Source organism: Schistocerca cancellata, chromosome 2 (genome assembly GCF_023864275.1).
Source record: "Schistocerca cancellata isolate TAMUIC-IGC-003103 chromosome 2, iqSchCanc2.1, whole genome shotgun sequence".
Classification (NCBI taxonomy): domain Eukaryota; kingdom Metazoa; phylum Arthropoda; class Insecta; order Orthoptera; family Acrididae; genus Schistocerca; species Schistocerca cancellata.
Window position 1 is genome coordinate 709,126,877 of NC_064627.1, and position 24,755 is coordinate 709,151,631.

Genomic DNA, 24,755 nt, shown 5'->3' on the forward strand with positions numbered 1-24,755 from the left:
GGGGAAATGGTCGACTTCAGATTAACAGTAGAATTATCGGAAAGTTTGGTTCATCTCTCAAGTAGCCGCTTACAGAGCAACTGTATGACCAATTCTTGAGTATCAGACTGCTCGAGTATTTGCGATCCCTAACAGGTCGGATTGAAGGAAGACATCGAAACAGTTCAGAGGCGTGCTGCTAGTTCTGTTAACGGTATGTTCAATAAACACACGAGTATTGCGGAGATGCTTCGTGAGTTAAAATGGCAATGTCTGGAGGGAAGAAGACGGTCTTTTCGAGCAACGCTTTTGAGACAATTTAGAGAATCGACATTTGCAACTGACTGCAGAGCGGTTCCACTGCCGAAACGTAAATTTTGAGTAAGGACTGCAAAGTAAGTGAAATTAGGACTTGTGCAGAGGCATAAAGACGGCCGTTCTTCCCTCGCTTCATCTGCTAGTAGAACAGGAAGGAAAATGGTTGATAGCGGCTCAAGGAACTCTCCATCAGGCACCATTTGGTGGCTTCCGGGGTATGTATGTAGCTTAGATATACAGGGTGTTCGCAAATTCCCGATACAAATGGCAGTGAGTACAGTGGTATTTTGAATAGGAACACGTATCCCGAAACACACCGAATTCCTTCTACGATGATTTCAATTCAGATACGTAATGACGTCTGCTGAGGGTAGGAGAAAACTCTGTGTCGCTTGTCCTGGTATGCAAAAGGGTAGACAGGATGACGTATTCTACGTCAGATGGTAATCTGATGTCACTTAAAGTCGTATGCAATGTTTAACTTTCGAGACTCCTGAAGAGACAGAGAAGATCTTCTGGCGCGAGTTCTGGCCGCTGCACCAGAAACTGAAGCGACGCCAGGTGGGATGGAGTGTGTGCCAGAACATGCTCGTAGGTACAATGTCCGCAACAACGTTGGTGGTCGCCACATCGAGCCGCTGTTGTGATGCATCAGTACTGTTCAGTACGATCAGTATGCTGGATTCATCGTTGCTTTTAAATAATGTAAACACATAATATGTAAGTGTTAATACAAAAAAAAATTCTCAAGTGATAAATGCAGTTATGTTTCCCGTCGAATTGGTACCTAATAATTGTATTGCGTTACGCCTAACGCAGTTCATCAATCAGAAGTGAATGAGCTAAACACTTAAGTTCAAACTGTCCTAGAACGGAAACAATATGTTTCCGAACAGGGGTTCCTATTCAAAACATTAAGTACTCACTCTCCTCACAAGTCCTAGAAGTTTATAACGGGAATTTCCGAACACTCTGTAGGTATAGTTGTAGAATTTATACCAGTTAAGGAGGGTGTGCGAGAGTGATCATAAAAAAGGATGTTACCAAGCCAAGCCGTTGATCAACGCAAGTTCACTGCTGCAGTTTGTCAGGGTAACATAATAACAAAACAAAATTCTATCGAACACTGTTCTTTTGTAATGGTAAAGCACTATAGCAGCTGTTTTGTATTTGCGCTTCAATGGTCTTAATATGTTGATTCCATAATAGAGTGAAAAGCAACACGAACTGTGTAAATGAGCAATACCTGGTATACTGCATGGAAATGTAGATTACATTTAATGCTAAACGTTGATGACTGAGTGAGTAGCGTAAGTTCCAATATAAGACGCTTATAATGTTGTGACTATATAGACTTTCCCAGCGTATTAGTATATCAGATTCTTGTCGGGTTTCCAGCCGGGTCAAACTGTCGTTTGAACACAATATTTCAGCGGTCAACCTGGCCACCATCATAAGGTGACAAAATCTACGCTGCCCTCGTCGATAAATGATTACAGTCGCAAATGATTGCACCTTCATATGCATCGAAGTATAACAGCGAATGCGTTAGATACAGTGCGCACGAGCTCAATCATACGTGCTGCCCCCTGGCGCAAAAAGAGTTGATGCGCCTCAGGTGGTGAATACTGTTGAAAATGATATATCGTTACAAATGATTATTCATAGCCGGCCGAGTCAGATGCCGTTGTTTCTTCATATCTAATAAAACAGGATTCCATGTTTTACTTAGCGGGTGTCCATGATCACGATTAATAATATTATCTGCTAGCCTGATTTCAACTGATTCTTTCAAAACACAATCCCAGTACCGTGAAGCATTTACAACTACTTGCGTCTCATTGTATAGCATCCTGTGTCCCTCTGTAAGGCAATGTTCAGCCACCGCAGATTTGTCTGCTTGTAATAATTGCGTATGGCGATGATGTTCAATACACCTGACGTTGACGGTACGAATAGTTTCGGCAACGTAAATTTTCCTGCACTCACACGGTATTTTGTAAACGCCAGACTTCCTCAAACCTAAATCATCTTTAACCGAGCCAAGAAGCGCTGGAATCTTGGCTGGCGGACGAAAAACACATCTGATCTCATATTTCTTGAGAAGTCTACCTATCATGGCGGAAACTTTCCCAGCATACGGAAGAAAAGCCACAGACCTAAAGGTGTCTTCAGAAGATTCCATGTGGCCAAACAAGAAACATATGGTCAACATATCTCCGAAAACACGAAGTCTTCAGAAAAGATGTTTTCAGGGCCATAACCCCAAAGTCCTCCATAAAAAGATTAGCGACTACGGGGGATAAAGGACTCCCCATAACCGAACCGTCAGTTTCTTCAAAATATTTGTCATCAAATAAAAAATAGGTGGACGTCAGAACATTACAGCAGAGCTTCGTTATTTCCATATCAAGTTTTTCATTAATTAAAATCAATGACTCTTCAAGAGGGACCCGAATAAAAAGAGACACTACATCAAAACTAACAAGTAAATCAGAGGTACCAAGACGAAGCAACCTTAAACGCTGAATAAAATCCATGGAATTGGAAATATGGTGTTCACATTTACCCACATGAGGGCTGAAAGCCGAAGCTATATACACTCCTGGAAATTGAAATAAGAACACCGTGAATTCATTGTCCCAGGAAGGGGAAACTTTATTGACACATTCCTGGGGTCAGATACATCACATGATCACACTGACAGAACCACAGGCACATAGACACAGGCAACAGAGCATGCACAATGTCGGCACTAGTACAGTGTATATCCACCTTTCGCAGCAATGCAGGCTGCTATTCTCCCATGGAGACGATCGTAGAGATGCTGGATGTAGTCCTGTGGAACGGCTTGCCATGCCATTTCCACCTGGCGCCTCAGTTGGACCAGCGTTCGTGCTGGACGTGCAGACCGCGTGAGACGACGCTTCATCCAGTCCCAAACATGCTCAATGGGGGACAGATCCGGAGATCTTGCTGGCCAGGGTAGTTGACTTACACCTTCTTGAGCACGTTGGGTGGCACTGGATACATGCGGACGTGCATTGTCCTGTTGGAACAGCAAGTTCCCTTGCCGGTCTAGGAATGGTAGAACGATGGGTTCGATGACGGTTTGGATGTACCGTGCACTATTCAGTGTCCCCTCGACGATCGCCAGTGGTGTACGGCCAGTGTAGGAGATCGCTCCCCACACCATGATGCCGGGTGTTGGCCCTGTGTGCCTCGGTCGTATGCAGTCCTGATTGTGGCGCTCACCTGCACGGCGCCAAACACGCATACGACCATCATTGGCACCAAGGCAGAAGCGACTCTCATCGCTGAAGACGACACGTCTCCATTCGTCCCTCCATTCACGCCTGTCGCGACACCACTGGAGGCGGGCTGCACGATGTTGGGGCGTGAGCGGAAGACGGCCTAACGGTGTGCGGGACCGTAGCCCAGCTTCATGGAGACGGTTGCGAATGGTCCTCGCCGATACCCCAGGAGCAACAGTGTCCCTAATTTGCTGGGAAGTGGCGGTGCGGTCCCCTACGGCACTGCGTAGGATCCTACGGTCTTGGCGTGCATCCGTGCGTCGCTGCGGTCCGGTCCCAGGTCGACGGGCACGTGCACCTTCCGCCGACCACTGGCGACAACATCGATGTACTGTGGAGACCTCACGCCCCACGTGTTGAGCAATTCGGCGGTACGTCCACCCGGCCTCCCGCATGCCCACTATACGCCCTCGCTCAAAGTCCGTCAACTGCACATACGGTTCACGTCCACGCTGTCGCGGCATGCTACCAGTGTTAAAGACTGCGATGGAGCTCCGTATGCCACTGCAAACTGGCTGACACTGACGGCGGCGGTGCACAAATGCTGCGCAGCTAGCGCCATTCGACGGCCAACACCGCGGTTCCTGGTGTGTCCGCTGTGCCGTGCGTGTGATCATTGCTTGTACAGCCCTCTCGCAGTGTCCGGAGCAAGTATGGTGGGTCTGACACACCGGTGTCAATGTGTTCTTTTTTCCATTTCCAGGAGTGTATTTTGCCAAGTTGTAAGTTGGTGCACCCAGATTAGAAACAATAGGGCGCAATGGGACCCAATCCTTACGGATTTTTGGCGAACCGTATAATCTAGGTGGAACGGCAGCACCAGGACGTAGTTTTTTGATAGTGTCCTCAGGTAAGAAACTCTTCTTCAGAAGTGAAATCGTAGTCCGTTTTATGCGATCCGTGGGATCCTTCTATACTATACGATACGACGGATCCTTAAGTAAATCATACATCTTATTTACACAATCTGTCTTAGAGATTAAAACGGTCGACATTACCTTTGACTGCTGGTAAAATTAACAATTCAGAGTCCTCTCTAATAGACCGAATGGCTGCTCGTTCGGCTGTTACTTTGTGGAGGCCGAGATCGACGCAAGAGGTGAGAAACCTCCTGTCTAATCTCTTCCGCCTGTTCTTCCGGAAGACGAAAGACAGCTTGTTGAACAGAAGAAATGAATTCCATGGTGGGAATGCTTCTAGGCGTGAGTGCTAAGCTTAAACCTTTTTCCAACACTGAAACTGTGATATTATCCAGTTCCTTACTTGTAAGATTAATCACAGTCCGTCGAAAAGTATTGTTTCCTGATATCAAGTGTTGACGACAAAGACGTTGAAATTTTGAGCACTGCCTACTAGAAGCACTCCTGTGCACCCAATCTGATAAAGCCCAGGAGAGACGTCAACCCGCTCGCAAGATATTGCAGATATCAGTGAAAAAATGTCCAAGTGAAGATAAAATAAATCTTTGGATATAATATCCAATCGTCTAGAGTAAAACGGTTTCTCTAACTAAGGCCAAACTTGCTCGCCTTTTAATACTATTGGCCGCTTTTGTATTTACGTAATGGACAAAACTGGCAAATTTTGGTATAATACCTTCGTCACGACGTCTCAGTAAAAAGATGAGGACACTCAGCAGCTTCCCTTTCTTCTTGCGAAGTTTATCAAACTTACTGACGAGTTGAACCATCTCCTCCCCGTAGAGGCACTTGATGTGACTATGTGGACTTTCCCAGCGTATTAACGAGAGCAGCGTAGCTTTTCTCACCTGATGAAGGCGGCCAGTTGGACCGCTGAAATATTGTGTTCAGATGACAGTTTGATCCAGCTGTAAACCCGACAAGAATTTGATATACTAACTCACTATATTCAGTTGTTCAGTTGGAAAGTCTTTTTAACAAGCCGCAAACAGAGCTCCGTCCCCAGCTTCGAAAAACTTACAGTGAAAATATATCAGTATAGCACAATAGCTAGCCAGTGGTTTTTATGTTATAAGTGATAGGAAGTTAACCAGTTTCTACGAAGGACAATTCAGCAGTTGGTCTATCACAGCACCACTGAAGGATTCACAGCGTTTTCAAAGTTATGTATACCACATATTTCAACTAATACATATTTTAAATAAATGTGTTAATATTTTATTCATTTTGTAGATGTCTGCTTTGTTAAGCAACCTTGTAAACTATGGACACAACAGATGTAGAGAAGTGCAAAGTTGTACAGTTCAAGAGTCTTGTAAGTGTTATCCTTGGACCAGAGGTTTAATGAGGCACCATTAGTATGAGCCATGATATGAGGTTGACAGTATGTAGAAATATGAAAATGAACTACATATACTCAGCAAGTGCCAGCTTAAATTCATTGGTGGAGTATGGAGAAGCTTACGTTTCTATGCTTAAGACATTACTTACAGACAATGTGTGATGCCCATATCTGGATACAGGTCAACGGAATGGAATTCAAATCAGATAAGACTAACATGGGGCAACGAGCATATTCAAAGAAGGGCGGTGTGAATGTTCAGAAACTTTTTCATTGATGAGAGAAAGCAACTGATATTTAAGAATAAAATAAAAGGTGGCTGTTACTCTACGAATGACGTATATTACAAGAGAATGTGTTTCGGAAAATTCCAAGGCTCTGCTTTCTTGGACTCCGAGCATGCCTGTACGATCTTCAGGACCCACACGACACAGTGGGCCTGCTGCACTGTGGTCCATCTGTTTACTGTCAAAGCAAAAGCTTTTTGCTGGAAGAAAAATTAGGAGAACAAGGGCCCATTTGAAGATTGTGACTCTGTCGGCCACAAGTCAAGTTACCATCATTTTCTGTGTTTCATACTGTGGCTTTTAATATCTTTTCTGCATACATTGCGCTTTTAATGATTGTTTTTCATGTATTTATTTACACTTCGTTCTTATATTTTTATAATAATTACATACATTTACGAATAAGAGCGTTTGTATGATTTTTCTGTTAATTTATTTCTATGACCAGGAATTTTCCTCCTTCATTTTTATCAGAGTTTTTGTGGTTTGTTTTTAGATTTACAGTTAGTATATAATTACCCGTTGTTACTCACATGCGTAAACCGAGTATGCTTCAAAATGTTCAAATGTATGTGAAATCTTATGAGACTTAACTACTAAGGTCATCAGTCGCTAAGCTTACACACTACTTAACCTAAATTATCCTGAGGACAAACACACACACCCATGCCCGAGGGAGGACTCGAACCTCCGCCGGGACCAGCCGCACAGTCCATGACTGAAGCGCCTTAGACCGTTCGGCGAGTATGCTTCTGCACCCTCTGTTGATATACTGAATCCCATTCCTATAAACGTGACTCAGAAGCAGGGACGACAGCTCGGATTATGTGACTAACATGCGCACATCGTGGCTGCGACACTTTATCTTGTAAAAGCCGCAGGGGAATATTATTTTCCATAATTATGCACTTTTCAATTTTATGCTTAACAAAACTTGTTGCATGTTTAACATTTTTTGTTACACCACAAATAACACAAATCTAAAGGCTGCCATTTCAGCGAAATACGTAGGAATTACAACTGCAAACAACTTAAACTGGAACTATCATGTATGTAATGTGAGAAAGGGAAGCAAAGACTGCCTTCTATTGGCAGGCGTAACAGGTTTGTTAAAGAGACTGGTAATAGTACGCTTGTCCGTCCTTAGCTAGTGTTGCTTTGCCGAATGGAATCGTTACTAAATAGGACTGACGGAGGACATCCAAAAAGTTCAAAGAAGGGCAACTCGTTTTTTATCATCGCGAAATACGTGAGAGGGTGTCACGGATACGATGCAAATTGGGCTGGCAGTCATTAAAACAAAGGCGTTTTTCATTGCGGCGAGCTATTTTCACTAACTTTCAGTAATCAACTCGCTCCTCCGAATATGAAAACGTTTTATTGACACCAATCTACATAAGAAGGAATTATCATCATAAATATTTAACTGTTCATATTTCCCACGCGCTTCGGGAGTGGAATGGTAGAGGAGTAGTCAGAAGGTGATACGATGAATCCTCTGACAGGCACTTAAGTGTGAATTGCAGGATAGTCATCTAGATGTAGGTTACGATGACTGCTCAATCGGGTCAGCTTCGCCATTGTATTTGGTGCCATCAAGAGAATTTTGATGTAAAAATATTTAATACCAAACTCTGTTCACCCGCTATCAGGACGACTATGCTACTGATGAGTTGTTCTTGCAGACACATCTTGACTTACCGAGGGCGCCGAGTCGGTAGTTTAGGGTGACGACGACGAGCTGTTGGTCGAGCAGCACGTCCGGCTGGTAGAGGCGGCTGCTGCCGTTGACGAACGACCCGCCGTGGACCCACACCAGCACCGGCTGCGGCTTGCCTTCCAGCTGCGGGATCAGGCCGAGCGCACGTGTAGCACGTCTTAACCTCGAATAGTACGGAATTTTGGTGACTGTACAGGGACTAGCGACATTTGACGATAACTGCTTTGACAGAAGACCCTAATATTCTGTTTGATATGCGATAAAACTTAAAATTACAGACGCGTATAGTGGGTTTTGTATTTAAAAAAAAAAACCACGTCCACAAACATGGATGGAAGTATTCACTCTAGATGACGGTTTTGCACCTCACTACATTTTATAGTTTGTGAGACACATCGTCTCTATCACGAAAGAAGGATAAAAACAAGAAAACTTCTCAACACAGATATCGCCTGGACAAATCATTCACAGAACTCTGTAAATTTTCTATATAACGAAATTAATACAATGTTTACGTGTCCCTGTCATTTATTTTCTTTGTAATTGATTCAACATTCCCCCTTCGCCTCATTCGCCATCCCATAGTATGATGATGAGTAAAGAAAATATACACTGAATTATAATGCAAATAAATCTGAATCCTGCCTTGACAGCTACTGTTTTGATGATGTCAACAACTGTGAAACGAAGCTAATAGTCCACGCGTGTGCTGCCGGTCCATAGTGTCCAATGGGCACAATATTTCGGAGATCAGACATGCCGCCATCGTCAGGTCCGTTGAATTGTCCAGTTCGTCAGCGCACCTGACGATGGCGACTGCATAACTTCAGTGGAGTGTAGGACCGCTACGTTAAAAAACAATGGGTAGCCGCTTTCGTGTAAGACGACTTTTTTTTACACCTTCGCGTAATCTAAAAGGTTGTGGTACTTTCTTACTAAATTAATAAAGTAGTATCTGTAATATCTGATATTATGTAAATATGTGTGCACTCTGTCTCAAGAGGAACTTTGCTCGATTTTGTAACTTTTTATAAATGTACCTTTTCTTTTTGTCTTATTACATGGTCATGGATACTGTAGTTTTTATTTCTGCAGACAGAACAACATGACTACCACATGGAAAAGCGAGGAAATTTGCGTTTTAATAGAACGAACACAAGTAATTTACGCACGTCCATTTTACTGAACAAACTGTGTGGTTTGCGAACCAAATAAGGTCGACAACTGCCGTTGGAGAGCGCTGAGAGCGCAAAATCACGTTAACCAGATCGTCCCGTGTGCCGACGGCGCTGTGCCTCGCTCTTCTACTGTAAACTCTTTGGTCCCTCTGTTTTGAGAGTCTTTATTATGAAGCAAAACAATAAAAAAATTTGCAGGAAACATGGGCTCTAAAGTACTTACTTTAAGAGCAGCACTTGTTCATCTTCACCTACTGTGGAAAACATAGCTTTTATGGTAATCATTTTGAAACCCCATATTTACTGGACAATTTCTCTTGTTTTGGTGCGTACTAAATCCTCCTAAACCATGAAAAAAAAAAAAAGCTTGCAATAGGAGAGATGGATTTCACAGTACGGAAGATGAACACGTGCTTATAGCTCTTAAGGTATGCATTTTACAGCCTATGTTTACTAGAGCTTTTTCTTCGTTTGGTTTGCACTACCAAATATGAATGTTCGGCGCTGGATCTGTGGCTTACCCCATATACGTTGGTGGCAGCATAATGGTGAGACGAGCTTCCCACTAGGCCATGAAGGCCCGAGGAATGTCTATCGGGTGCCGTATCGTCCTCTACTTTGTGGCGTCATGCGCATGCGGTAAGGAGGGTCATCTGGTCAATACACTGCTTACCCGGACGTTTTCCAGACGTTGGAACCGCAACTATTCAGTCAAGTGTCTCCGCAAATGGTATCACGAGGCTGAGTGCTGCTCGTACTAGTCCTCCCACCAAGGAAAAATCCTTGGCAGTACCGGGAATCGAACTCAGGTCCCTCGCATGGCAGCCATCTGTGGTGACCTCTCAGCTACATACGTGGACTAATGGTCACACAATCATCTTCAAATGTTGGTTGTGTAAATTAACTAACATAACTCCGCGAGACCTACACCGTCTTTCTTCGAATGATTGCCTTGTCAGTTCCCTGAGCATCTACGATCCTAGCATCGTGTCTCTGAATTCGCCCGACGTTTACTGCCGTTTGTGCGTGACAAAGACTCAAAGTATTGGATCAGTACACTAGAATTAGACGCAGTAGCATCTTTTCTGTGATTCCCTGTGTAGATGCACTGCACCCTTCCAGAACCTTCTCAACAAACCTTTGTCTTCCATTCGCTCTCCGTAATACCGATGATACCTGAGCGTCCCAGTTCCATTAAATACGTATACGATGCGACATGCTCGAGATGCTCACCACTAATGTTGTAATTCGATACTGTTGTGGAGTACAATAATGTTCACGAAGTTAAAAATCACAGAACGTCGCGGTTATGTAGAACCTCACTCCCAGTACGGTGGCTGCTGAAGTATATATGTAAACAAGCATGGGGAATACGTACTCTCCAACAGGAAAGTTGCCAAAATACACGAAGAAACAAAACCTTTTCAAATAGCTGGCGGTATCTATTCTTCGGAATCCCACGGGGAGTGACACTGTACACGTTTGCTTTACCTCTTGCCACAGCATTCTGCAGACAGCTGTGTCTAGCAGTGTTTACCTGGAACCCCGAGCTCACCTGCGTGGTGTAGACGTTGAGGGTGAGGCAGTCCTCGTGGCCCACGACGCTTCCAGAGCGATGGTCCAGCTGGGGGCAGTCGTGTCCTGGCGCCGACGCGTTCAGCACGCCCTGCCACGGCTCTGCGACCTGCGGCGCCTGTGGAGCACACAGCCGCTAACAACGTCCTGCCAGCAGGAGGCTCACATACCACAGCAGGTAGCAAAAGTATTTTATACGGACTAATGTGACTACATTTTCACGTTTCTTTGCTTCGTGGATGGCTGTAGGTAGCGCTGCACAGAAACGTATCCAAGGAGGGGTAAGATTATAAAACGTGCCGTGTAGCATCTGCATTTACGTGATTACTCTGCTAATCACAATAAAGGGTCTGGCAGAGGGTTAAATGAACCACCTTCAAGCTGTCTCGCTGCCGTTCCACTCTATAACGGCGCGCGGGAAATCTCATCTTAGCAGTTGTTCTTGATTGAAATTCCGGAATATTTACTTCGTCTTCTTTCGTGAAGGAGTTTCGAGAAACCGTGTTTAATAACTCTGCTTTAGTGGCACATGTCATCATCAGTGACTTCACTGTTGTTATCACCCAGTGAAGGTATTGATTGCGTCTTGCCACGTGTGTGCTTTATGTATGACCAGAATTTCTTTGCGTTTTATGCCACATTCTGAGCCGGAGTTTCGTTGTGGGGATTATTATAAGCATCTCGCATTGAAATACGCTCTTTCTTTCGAACTTCTGTAAAACTTTGCCAATCTTGAGGATTTTGCGTTCTTTTAAATTTGGCATGCTTTTTCGTTGCTTCTGCAACAGTGATCTGACCCGTTTTGTGTACCATGGGGCTCAGTACCATCACTTATTAATTTATATGGTATATATCTCCCTATGTCCGTCGATACTCTCTCTCTTTGAAATCATTCCACATCATGCTTTTTCGTTGCTTCTGCAACAGTGATCTGACTCGTTTTGTGTACCATGGGGGATCAGTACCATCACTTATTAATTTATGTGGTATATATCTCCCTATGTCCGTCGATACTCTCTCTCTTTGAAATCATTCCATATCTTTTCTATTTGTACATGTTGCGTTCGGAAGGAGTGGAGACTCTCTCTTAAAAAGTCGTTAAGAGTATTTTTATCAGCTTTTTTAAATAGACGTACTTTGCGTTTCTTTTTGATGATTGCGATTGTTACGGTTTTCAGCCTAGCAGCAACTGCCTTGTGGTCGCTAATCCCTGTATTCGTCATGATACTCCCTGTTTGTCCAGGATTAATTGTTGCTAAGAGGTCAAGTATGCTTTCGCAAACTTTTACGCTTCGAGTGGGCTCATGAACTAATTGTTCAAAATAATTTTCTGAGAAAGCATTCAGTACAATTTCGCATGACGTTTTATTCCTGCTGCCGGCTTTAAACGTATAATTTTTCTAGCATATCGAGGGTAGATTGAAGTCACACCGATGATAATTGTATGATTGGGGTACCTATTTGAAATGAGAATCAAGTTTTCTTTCAGCTGTTCAGCAACTATATCTTCTGAATCGAGGGGGGGGGGGGGGGGGGGTCGGTATAACGATCCAATTAATAGTTTAGTCCGATTGTCACGTATAACCTCTACCCATACTATTTCAGACGAACTATCTACTTCAATTTCTCTACAAGGCAAACTACCTCTGACAGGAGTAAATACTCCACCACCAACTGTATTTAACCTATCCTTTCTGAACACTGTTAGATCGTTTGAAAAAATTTTAGCTGAACTTATTTCTGGCTTTAGCGGAACTACAACTATTGGAGCTTCAGTGCTTTCTATTAGGGCATGGAGCTCTGGTTCTTTCCCAACACAGCTACGACAATTTACAACTACAATACCGATCGTTTCTACAACTACCTTACTGTGATTTCCTGCCCCCATTTAGACGGACGTCCTTTCTGTGGTTTCCTGAGACCCTGTAACCTAAAAAACCACCCATTCCCTTCCACACAGCCCCGCTACCCTTGTAGCCGCTTCCTGCATGTAGAGGACTCCTGACATATTAAGCGGAACGCGGAAACCCACCACCCAATGGCGCTACTTAAGGAATATGCAGCCTACACGGTCACAGAGCCGCCATGAGCTAAATTGACAAAAAATACACAAAACTTACTGAAACTGAAATGATTTATACTTATCCTATGAGTATCTTTAACGTAGATTATTTTGATACCTAAAAAGTAATTATAGTCAAGTAGGATATTCAAAGTCTATATTTTTGTGTTACTGTTATGAATATGGGCTGACCTTTTTGACTCAACCATCTGACATTGCATCCTTATACAATTAAAGCATGAAAGAAGGTTTTACACGTGGAAGACACGTGGAGACACGGGTAGATTTAAATGAGATTACTTAATGGTAAGAAAGAGAAGTAGAAACCAGATTTTAAACCAGTAAACATTTCTAGGGGCAGATGATGATTCAGATCATAATTTGTTAGTAATGGACTGCTGATTTAAAACTCTGTAATACACGAAATGAGAAATTATCACAATACAGCAAATGAAGCAAGTGAAAGGGAATCAATACGCCGTAAAAACGAAACCAACAAGAAGCGAAAACTGATACACCATTGACGAGAAATGAAAGGCTGTAGAAGCACGTATGGCCATGGGAAAAACTAATACAGCATACAGAATAATTAAAATAATATTTGGAACTGTTTGAATATTGAGAGCTCTGATGCTAACCAAGCATTAAGGGCAGAATGAATGGCAGTAAGGTGGATGCAATAAATGGAGCGTCTAGATAAGGGAACAAGTTTGAAGACAATACTATAGAAGAAGAAGAAGAAATAAATGACGATGAGCAGGGAGATACGATATTGTGACAAGAATTTTGCAGAGTGCTGAAGGGTCTAAGTCGAAACAAATCCTTTGCAATAAACGACATTCCCTAAAAATTATTCAAATCATTGGGAGAGACAGCCTTGAATAAACCATTCCGTCTTGCATGCATGATCTATCAGGCAGGCGAAACACCCGCAGTATTCAAGTGGAGTATAATAAATCCTAGTCCAATGAAGGCAGTTGCTTACTGGTGTGAATATTACCGAATAATCAGTTTAATAAGTAATGGTTGCAAAGATACTGATAAAAATTATTTACAGGAGAATGGAGAAAATGTTAGAAGCCGACTTCGGAGAAGCTCTCTTTGGCTTCCGGAGAAATTTAGGGAGACGTGAGGCTGTACTTACAATACGACTTAACCCCAAAAGATGAACTGTAACAACGCAAATCTAAAATGGACATTTGCAAATTAACAAATAGCTTTTGACGATGTTGACCAAAATAAACTATTTGAAATTCTGAAGGCAGCAGGCTTAAATTCAGAAAGAGAAATGTCACCTACAACTTCTACAGAAATCAGACTGTTATAAAAGTCGAAAGATATGAAGGGGAAGCAGTGGTTGAGAATGGAGTGAGACAGCATTGTAGCCTATGTCAGATGCTGTTTCATCTGTACATTGAGCAAACAGTAAGGAAATCAGAGAGATTTGGAAACGAACTTAAAATTCAGAGAGAAAAAAATATAAGATTTGTTCTTTGTCAGTGGCACTCTAATTCTTTCAAACACGGCGAAGGACTTGGAGCAGTAGCTGAACGATGTGGATAGTGTCTTGAAAATAGGTTCTAAGAGGAAAGTCAATAAAAGTATAAAAATCACACTGGACTGTAATAGCATGAAATCAGACGGGTGCTGTAAGGGTTAGTAACTGAGACGAAGAGAGTACGTCGATGAGTTTTGCTATTTGGACAACAAAAAAACTAATGAGGGCCAAATTAGGGAGGCCATAAAATGCACCCTGGCTGTATAGAGGAATGTGTTCCTGGAAAAAGAGCAGATTGTTAAAATCTAATATAAATTAAATGTTGGGAAATTATTTCTGAAGCGTAGCTCGCATGGAAGTATAATGCGGCCGATAAGAAACTCAGACAAGAAGCGAACAGAAGCTTTTGGAATGTGGTGACACAGTAGAATCGTGAACATTACATGGAATCGGTTGATAGTAAGCATCCTAAGATATGAAAGAATCGTCAGTTTGGTAACGGGGGGGAGGAGGGAGGTAAAAATTGTAGAGGGAGACCAAGGCTTGATTTAGCCTGGCCAGATTACCGTTTAAGTCCCTCTCTTTCATCTGATCAGGAAGAACACATGCCAAAGACATTACAAAATGTTCACAATAATAACAGTAAAACAATAATAATAACTTTTTTCCAGGGCTCTCGGGTGTCTAGTCGGATGCGATCGTTGACGTCCCACGATATTTCGGTATGGAATTCCATCAGAACCACCTGATGATCGCGGAAAGGTTATTCGCCGAAATATCGTGGGACTTCAACGATCGCATCCGGCTGTACACCCGAAAGCCCTGGAAACCACTCATACGCTGGGAAAGCCTCCGATCACATAATAAAAATAATAATATTTGACGCTCCTAATAATAATAGTAAAGGGCATTTAGAATGATATAGATTAACTACCACATGGCAGTCTTATATGAAGTCCAGAAATAATTTCACATTGTGGAAAATGAGTGTTTCTGATGTGGTGTTCAGATAACAGTCTAACAGTTGAAGACAAATAGGACGCAGCGCAGTGACTGAGAAGGCGATTGAGGAAACATGGAATATGACAGTCTCTACGAGTTATCAGCACGGGGCCACCATAATTGTTCGTAGGCTGGCGCGAGCGATATGGTCGAAAAAGCCTACGTCACAAATGTATAGTACCGGGTGATCAAAAAGTCAGTATAAATTTGAAAACTGAATAAACACGGAATAATGTAGATAGAGAGGTACAAATTGAAACACATGCTTGGAATGACATGGGGTTTTATTAGATAAAAAAAAAGAAGTTCACAAAATATCCGACAGATGGCGCTTCATCTGATCAGAATAGCAATAATTAGCATAACAAAGTAAGACAAAGCAAAGATGATGTTCTTTACAGGAAATGCTCAATATGTCCACCATCATTCCTCGACAATAGCTGTAGTCGAGGAATAAAGTTGTGAACAGCACTATAAAGCATGTCCGGAGTTATGGTGAGGCATTGGCGTCGGATGTTGTCTTTCAGCATCCCTAGAGATGTCGGTCGATCACGATACACTTGCGACTTCAGGTAACCCCAAAGCCAATAATCGCACGGACTGAGTTCTGGGGACCAGGGAGGCCAAGCATGACGAAAGTGGCGGCTGAGTACACGATCATCACCAAACGACGCGCGCAAGAGATCTTTCACGCGTCTAGCAACACTTTTTTTTTGTTCTAATAAAACCCCATGTCATTCCAAGCATGTGTGTCAATTTTTACCTCTCTATCGACATTATTCCGTGGTTTATTAAGTTTCCAAATTTATACTGACTTTTTGATCCTCCGGTACACAAGCATTCGTCACTAGTTCCAGCCTGCGTGAGATTTCGTACGAAAATCCTTCAACAATCGCATCACCGTAGTCAAATATGGGGAGTTTTAGTGTCTCTAAGAGCTTTTTTTTTTGGGCTGGTTAGAAAATACTTTTTTATATTTCTGTAGCGAGTGAAGTGATGTCGACACCTCCTTACAGACTGCAGCTGTGTGTGTTCAGTCCATTCTAAGTGATGGCCAAGAATTGTGCCCAAGCTGTTTGCCGTTCTGCGCCGTTTAGAATTAATGGTAGAAGAGATTCTCTGAACTTAGGGGTAGTAAGTCTTTTGTGAGCGACTAAGGTTACTTGCGTTTTAGATGGGTTAAGTTCAAACCTACGTTCTGCGCCCACTCAGATAGGTGAAATAAATCGATATTTACATGCTGGATGGCTGTGTACAGGTTTGTTGGACTTGCATTTGGATATAACTGAAGGTCGTCTACGTGTAGCTGATATTTGCGATGGAAGAAAATAGTTGACACGTGATTAACATATAATTAGAGGAATAATGAGTTCAATACAGATCCCTGTAGGATCCCGGATACTACATTCCTCCACTGCGACCTTTTTGTTCCAATCATTACACACTGTTGGCGAGATGTAAGGTACGAGCAGAACCACTGTACAGAACTTGAAGGAAAAGTTTGACTTGCGAGTTTAGCAAGTAGAATATCAGAGCCGGCAGTGCCGAAAGCTTTGTTGAAATCCGTAAACCTCCTGCTACTTGTTTGTTATACGTCCATAGCTTGTTACAGTTCGTCAGTTACTTTTGTAAGAGCAGTCATTGTGAAGTGATTTTGACGGAAATCGGACTGGTCATCTAGACGATAGTATGGTGTTACTTAGTAAGCTGTTCGCGAGCTGTGTGTTCATTCATTCTTGATTTTATGAATTCCCGCTTCCGGGCTTTTGCAAGGTGTGTGCTATTTTGGGCAGTAGAAGATAGACAAAAAACAGATCGTTCGCGCTGTTATTTTATAGTGTCCTCTAGCTGCCGAACAAATTCAAGCAATTGACTTCCTGATCAGCTCATCGTCTGCAGATACAATTTTCTCTTTGTACCAATCACTGCATTAACCAACGGTTTCAATCCTTATATATTTGTCAATTGAAAATATCAACTTGGCGAAATACTCAATTAGATCCTCAATAGGAACTAGAGGTTGGGTTTGCCCATTCCTAAAGCTCGTAGATTTTTCTACAGGACGGCGGATCTACAGCTACATCTACGTCTACAGGGTTACTCTGCAATTCATACTTAAGTGCCTGGAAGAGTGTTCATCGACCCATTTCCATACTACTTCTCTACCATTCCACTCTCGAATGGTGCGTGGGAAAAAGAAACACCTAAATCTTTCCGTTCGAGCTCTGATTTCTCTTATTTTATTACGATGATCACTTCTCCCTACGTAGGTGGGTGTCAACAAAATATTTTCGCATTCGGAAGAGAAAGTTGGTGATTGAAATTTCGTAAATAGATCTCGGCGCTAAGAAAACCGCCTTTGTTTCAGTAACTGCCACCCCAGCTCGCGTATCAAATCAATGACACTCTCGCCCTCTATTGCACGATAACACGAAACGAGCTGCCCTCCTTTGCACTTTTTCGATGTCTTCCGTCAATCCTACCTGGTATGGATCCCACACCACGCAGCAATATTCCAGCAGAGGACGGACAAGTGTAATGTAGGCTGTCTCTTTAGTAGGTTTGTCGCATCTTATAAGTGTTCTGCCAACCAAGCGCAGTCTTTGTTTCGCCTTCCCTACAATATTATCTATGTGGTCTTTCCAATTTAAGTTGTTCGTAATTGTAATTCCTAGGTATTTAGTCGAAATGAAAGCCGTTAGATTTGTGCGATTTATCGTATACCAAAAATTTATCAGATTTCTTTTAGTAACCATGTGGATGACCTCGCACTTTTCTTTGTTTAGTGCCAGTTGCCACTTTTCGCACCATAAAGAAATTATCTCTAGATCATTTTGTAATTGGAATTGATCGTCTGATGATTTTACTAGACGGTAAATTACAGCGTCATCTGCAAACAGTCTAAGGGGGCTGCTCAGATTATCAGCTAGATCATTTATGTAAATCAGGAACAGCAGAGGGCCTATGACACTACCGTGCGGAACGCCAGATATCACTTCTGTTCTACTCGAGGATTTACCCTCTGTCACTACGAACTGTGACCTCTCTGAGAGGAAATCATGAATCCAGTCACATAACTGAGACGATAATCCATATGCACGCAATTTGATTAATAGTTGCTTGTGAGGAACGGTACCAAAAGCCTTCTGGAAATCTAGGAATATGGAATCGATTTGAGATCCATTCTCGACAGCACTCATTACTTCATAGGAATAAATAGCTAGCTGTGTTGCACAAGAACGATATTTTCTGAATCCGTGTTGGTTATGTCTCAAAATGTCATTTTCTTCAAGGTGATTCATAATTTCGAGTACAGTATATGCTCCAAAATTCTACTGCAAATTGAGGTCAGTGATATGGGTCTGTAATTCAATGGGTTACTCCTATTTCCTTTCTTGAATACTGGTGTGATCTGTGCTACTTTCCAGTCTTTAGGAACAGACCTTTCGTCAAGTGAGCGGTTGTATATGATTGCTAAGAAAGGCGCTACTGTGTCTGCATACTCTGAAAGGAACCCGATTCGTATACCGTCTGGACCGGAAGACTTGCCTTTATTAAGTGATTTGAGTTGTTTCGCAACACCTAAGATATCTACTTTTATGTCACTCATGCTAACAGGTGTTCTGGTTTCGAATTCTGGAATATTTACTTCGTCTTCTTTCGTGAACGAATTAAGGAAAACTGTATTAGTAACTCCGCTTTAGTGACACCATCGTCGGTAAAATTTCCATTGCTATCGCGCAGTGACTGTATTGACGGTTTTTTTTGCCACCGGTGTACTTTACATATGACCAGAATCTCGATGGGTTATCTTGTGGAAACTATTAAAAGAATCTCGCATTGACGTCCGCATTAAATTTAGAGCTTCCGTGAAACTTAGCCAGTCTTGGGGATTTTGTGTTCTGAATTTGGCATGCTTTTTTCGTTGTTTCTGCGACAGTGTTCTGTCGTGTTTTGTGTACCATGGTGGATCAGTCCCGTTTCTTATTAACTTATGCGGTACGAATCTATCTATTGCTGTCTATACGGTATCTTTGAATTTGAGCCATATCTGGCCTACGCTTACATTATTAGCTTCGAAGAAATGGAGACTCTCTCTGAGGAAGGCATCAAGCGAATTTTTATCAAATGGTTCAAATGGCTCTGAGCACTATGGGACTTAACAGCTGTGGTCATCAGTCCCCTAGAACTTAGAACTACTTAAACCTAACTCAGGATTCGAACCTGCGACCGTAGCAGTCGCGCGGTTCCGGACTGCGCGCCTAGAACCGCGAGACCACCGCGGCCGGCGAATTTTTATCTGCTGTTTTAAATAGATATAATTTTGCGTTTAGTATGAAACTTCTCATTTAGCGACTGGGCATACCAGATCGCAGCATTCTTCATAGATTGAATAACTCGGTTGCATACCTTCTTGGAGGTGAGACGATTATCAGGGGTTGGGTGCCATTTGTATGTCATGTGTGCAACATCTCTTACACTCAAAAGATGTTTGAGGTGATGTGCAACCCATGGTGGAGGTTTTCTTCTTCCTCTTACTGATTTTAGAGGAGCATCTTTATCATATACAATATTGAGTCTCTCATTGAAGTTAGATACTTCAGCATTGATGGAGAAGTTATTTCCTGTCGTTTTCCGCCAAGATATAACATGGGAGTCAGCTGTAAGCTCAGACATATTCATGCGCTTGAAATCTCTAAATTTCGCCCGTTTCGGTTTGTTATTTGCGAATTGCAACGAGTAAATAATAAATATTACATCAAGAGCAGATAAGTTAGGTGCAGAAATCCGTTCAGTGCGAATTATTCTGTTTGGTGATTTGGTTGCGAATACATCGATAAACGTATGAGTGCCTGTTGTATGTTGAATAGGCACAAATGGAAAATTGGAAGTTTATCTCCAGTTATAATTACCTTTCATACAAAGATTCAAGACCTGAGAGCGCAGATTCGAAGCTAGAAGAGCTGTCCAACTTTAGGTGGATAGTATATTGCACAGATGAGACATTTTCTGTTGAGAAGTTTAACTTCAATGAACAAGTATTTTGGGCTGTTTGCCTTCGTTTATAGATGTGGGAATGACCTTGGGGCACAAATTTGTTCGTGTATGTGCTGTCACATCACCTACTCGTCTATTGCGTCTTTCACGTCCCAGAAAAATATAACTATCAAGACTTACAGAACTCGGCTCCAGCCATGTCTTCGACAGGAGTATAACATGAATGGCAATGTCCTGAAATGTGTTGCAGCTTCAAATGAATGTAGGTTGCAATAATTGTGGAGAGATGAGGAGGCTAGCAGAGGATAGAGTAGCATGCACTGCTGCATCAAACCAGTCTTCGGACTGAAAGCCACAACAACAAAAACAATAACACCAACAACAACATTATGAAATATAGGGTACTCCAAGAGTTCTGAAATATAGCTGTAGCGTATGCCCAAAGATTTTTCATACTGTCATAAGATTGGGTTGAAATAAAAATTACAAATCTGAAATAAAAAAATAAAATAAAATAAAACAATTGCAATGGCTGAGAAAATCCTGCTAAGTATATTGATAAAAACCAACAAAAATGTTACATTAATATTCCTCGAAGAGCAAAACTGGGAACAAACTGTAACAAAAGCTAAGTCAACTGATTAGAAACACTACTTCGTGTACTTACAAAACTTCGTGTTAATGGATTTATTTCACTGCTTTCGTGCTTTCTATTTTTAATATTGACATAAAAAAATGAATTTGATCAAAACATTTTTTTCAATGATAAATTTTTTGAGTGTGTTGATCTAAAAATGCCACTCTCTACTTAGAAGCTGTGGAATGGAATTTCTAATTACCGGAGAGCAGAAAGTCAAGATTTGCTTGCTCCACTACGTTTCTGATTATTCGGTGCTTCGATAGAGGGTCGACGGCTGCTGCCCGGGAGCCAGCCATATCTAGCGTGCATGGCTGTTCGAATCCCGGAACCATTAGGGCTATCTGAGTGTTAGTAGACCAGCCACTATGCCAAGTTGATGACACTAATCAATGACGCTGTAGTAGATTAGGCGCCCATTCGACTGATGGCTGGTGCACACTGGTTAGGTAGAGTGTAGCCCATGGCCAGTATATGTGTTTAATTATGTACGTGAGAAAACTTCGAACACTATCCTCACATTGGCCGGTAGATCCTCTTTACAGCTGAGGACTGAACAAAACCAATTATTATCCCTTCAATTTGTCACAATACTGTGCTTCACGCAGGCGTCAGTATGTGTGATGCTATCTAACAGGCCATTTCACATATTCTTCTGCACACAACCACCTTAATCCAAAACGAAAAATAGAAATCTAATAGTTTTAGTTTCGCAGATCTTGATGGGTTTACACATAATTGCAGAATCATTGCAATATATGAGTGACGAAAAGTATGGTTTTGATAGTGCCTCATAAGCACGATACAATTTTGCGAGACTCCATCATACTGTATGTTGATATTATTCTGTGTGACCAACAGGTAAATCGTAAAATGGATATTCCGTTAGCAGAACAGCTAAGCAAGGAGGGGAAGTGATTAAAACAGAAAACAAGCACCACTAATGAAACTAAATTGTTTACAAACCTTCCAGAATCGATCTACAGAGAATACATCTACTCGGTGGAAAAACGTTGGATGATGTGAGCTGCCGTAAATGTGGATTTCGTCGAAAAAAGCGCACCTTGACCTTAAAAACACAATCTTATATCCCAAACCGAATGATTTTGTGCCTATCTTTGTATTTCTTGAATTTGATAAGTTGGAGTACGACAACTAAGAGTTTACCAGTTCTAGTGAAAATTGTATTGTTCTCTCAGTATTAATATCGTTGTTACTATTCTCCAATAGCACGAACGTGCTGCTGCGTAGTATCTGGCGACCAGAGGTTGTGTTTTCTGGGCAGTTTCTGAAATGCAAGCTTGGCCAAAGCTGTTGACGCAGAATTCGACGACGTACTGTAACTAACAATGCTGCCTGCCAGAAACTAAGGAGGGCCTACAATTTCCTGTGGCAATGTACATAGGAACTGTTACATGTGTAGTGACTCACCTTGAACCTGAGGTTCCGCGTTGGGGGACTCGCATAAGGGATGCCCTGGAAGCTGGCGTAGCGACGTCCGGTGAACGAAGTGGCGATGCGACCCCGCACCTGTCCCCCCTCGGTCTTCACCAGCGGACCACCGTCGGGATTCTGCGTGCACACTTAGGTCGTCACATCAGGTAAAAAGAGCGTCCGTCCCACTGCATCACACACACACACACACACACACACACACACACACACACACACACACTGAACCTCCTGCCAGAACCGATTTTACGAAAGTTCTTATCCAAATGTAGATGTAAGAGTTTCAGAGGGTCCATATCACCTCAGGGAAGATAAGAAAAAATCTTACCTTCATAGTCTCCGATGTTACTTCGATGTTATTGAATTTAACATATGTTACATTCATGATTAAGAAAGAAGACTGTATTTTTTGTTCTGTCCAAAAGAATTTCTGTCTCAAAATACAAGCTGCCAAATTTGACGCCTCGAGCACCATTTCGCACATACGTTTTTCGTGTAAAATTTGAAAACGCTGTGTCTGTGGAATGGTCTATATATTCTCTTAGTTTTTTTATTTGAAAGGTAATTATGTGATGCTTACAATGATATCCTCGGTTTGGACATGTATCAAAGTTTTTGTGCTGCAGCCTTCTGGTGTTTGTACTTAATTTAAGCAAAAAAATTATTTTTCAATAATGCTAATCTCCAAAAATTTGGTTTCTTACTGTTGATTAGTAGCACACTATACTACATTCACTGAGAAGAACAACTTCCTCTTTTAAGCTGAACGGGTCTTATAAACAACTAGCTGTATCCGGCGAAACTTTGCTGTGGTTCAGTCTGCTTAAATGGAAAGGAAAGAATAGAGAACGCACACGTTTCTAATATATATGGGAATTGGATACACGTTCTGATATCCTTCTCTCCCCTGTCACTGCCCATCTCCCCCTTCCCCTTTCTCTGTCCATCTCCTCGTCCTTCGCCCCCCCCCTCTCTGTTCTCTCTCTGTCCGTCTTCTCCGTCCTCTCCACTCCTCCCCCCTCCCCCTTCTCTTTTTCCATGTCGTCTTTCCCTCCTCTCTCTTTCCATGAGCCTTGTTTACTTTTATTCGGATTCTGTGGTAGTGTTGTAATCATAAACCAAAAAACCATAAATACAACTTGCTAGTTTACTAAAGGTGTTTTGCTACTGTGTGTGTTTTGCATCTAAAAATGCAATCAGGGTGAATCACCTAATACTTGAGCGCGAATATTGCGGAAATGGAAATTGTTATTGATGTGCGGTTTTCACAGACTGGATTGATAGTCAGGGGCTCGTATTGTTAGTCAATCAACAGATTGTAATAATACTTAGAACGCATATTTTCTGTACGAACATACAATTTTTCACATTGAACAATGTCTATTGACATTAACAAACTAAAAGCAGGGTAAAGTAGAATATCAGTGGTGTTTTCGCGAATTCTAATGCTAGTCGTTTACGAGATATCGTATTCTGAAAAGTTCCTGCACCGGCACTTGTACAATATCTATCGTAGCAAGTACTGAAGAACAAGTGCATACACTAGTTATGCAGAGTCTGACCAGTAACGAAACAATTCACCATCATAGGTTGTGTTCAAAATGACCACATACAACGAAAATACATGCTTACAGTCTGGTCTGGAGCGACTGCTGCACACGTGCTAGTATTTCAGCGGATATGTCCGACCAGACTGCAGTAATACGTTGCTGCATATCATCGGGTGTGGGGTTCTTCCCCAAAGAAAAAAGTCTACAGGCGTCCAATCGAGGGAACGGGCCGGACGAAGGTACAGGTCCTCGGCGTGCAGTCCAGTGATTTGGAAATAATTCATGAAGACATGCAGTAGCACTTCTTGTACTGTGGGCTGAACAGCCATGATGTTAGTACCTCAGGTTTCTTCTAGTCTGCAGAGGAACATCTTCTAGCATCCGTAGAAGATGGTCTGTCAGAAACCTACGGTACTTCTGTACGTTTAGTGTTCCGAATGTAAAAAACGGCCCTTGAACTGATAGTTCACTATCCCACAGCGCACGTTTACACCCCATTGACGCTGACGTACCAGATGACGAAGCCAGTGAGGGCTGTCAACAGACCAATAGTGCATGTTTCGGTGGTTTACGTGGTAAATGTGGCTTCATCAACAAGCACAATACATGAAACATCTGGAGTATCCTGTCTTAATGTCGATGTACAGAAGTTAACACGATTCTCATACTCAAACGAGTATGAGAATCGTGTACAGAGACATTCAAGAAACAGCTAAAGAGAATGTTTCTGTGAATTGTTGTGTGTACTTCTTGAAGGATTTTTTGTTTATTATTGTTTGTACAGTTTTGTATATGCTTAATGCAGTTTATGATGAAGAGAAATGTGATAGGGATGGAACCTGTGTCGATGGAGAATGTGTAGGACACTTGTCTGACACAAATCGCTTCCTCGTGGGGCTGCGCAAGGGCTCATGTACGGATCA

At 42.2% G+C, this 24,755-nt stretch overlaps 1 protein-coding gene across 1 annotated transcript in view; it reads right to left on the reverse strand.

The window, feature by feature from the left end:
- The window catches only part of LOC126158041 (esterase E4-like), a 142,926-nt gene that overhangs the window by 107,350 nt on the left and 10,821 nt on the right, over nucleotides 1-24,755 (reverse strand). Inside the window, exons 2-4 of the mRNA XM_049916416.1 lie at nucleotides 22,262-22,402; nucleotides 10,614-10,751; nucleotides 7,862-8,003 (exon numbers count right to left, since the gene is read on the reverse strand). Of these exons, the coding sequence (XP_049772373.1) occupies nucleotides 7,862-8,003; nucleotides 10,614-10,751; nucleotides 22,262-22,402 (421 nt within the window). The remainder of the gene's footprint in view (nucleotides 1-7,861; nucleotides 8,004-10,613; nucleotides 10,752-22,261; nucleotides 22,403-24,755) is intronic.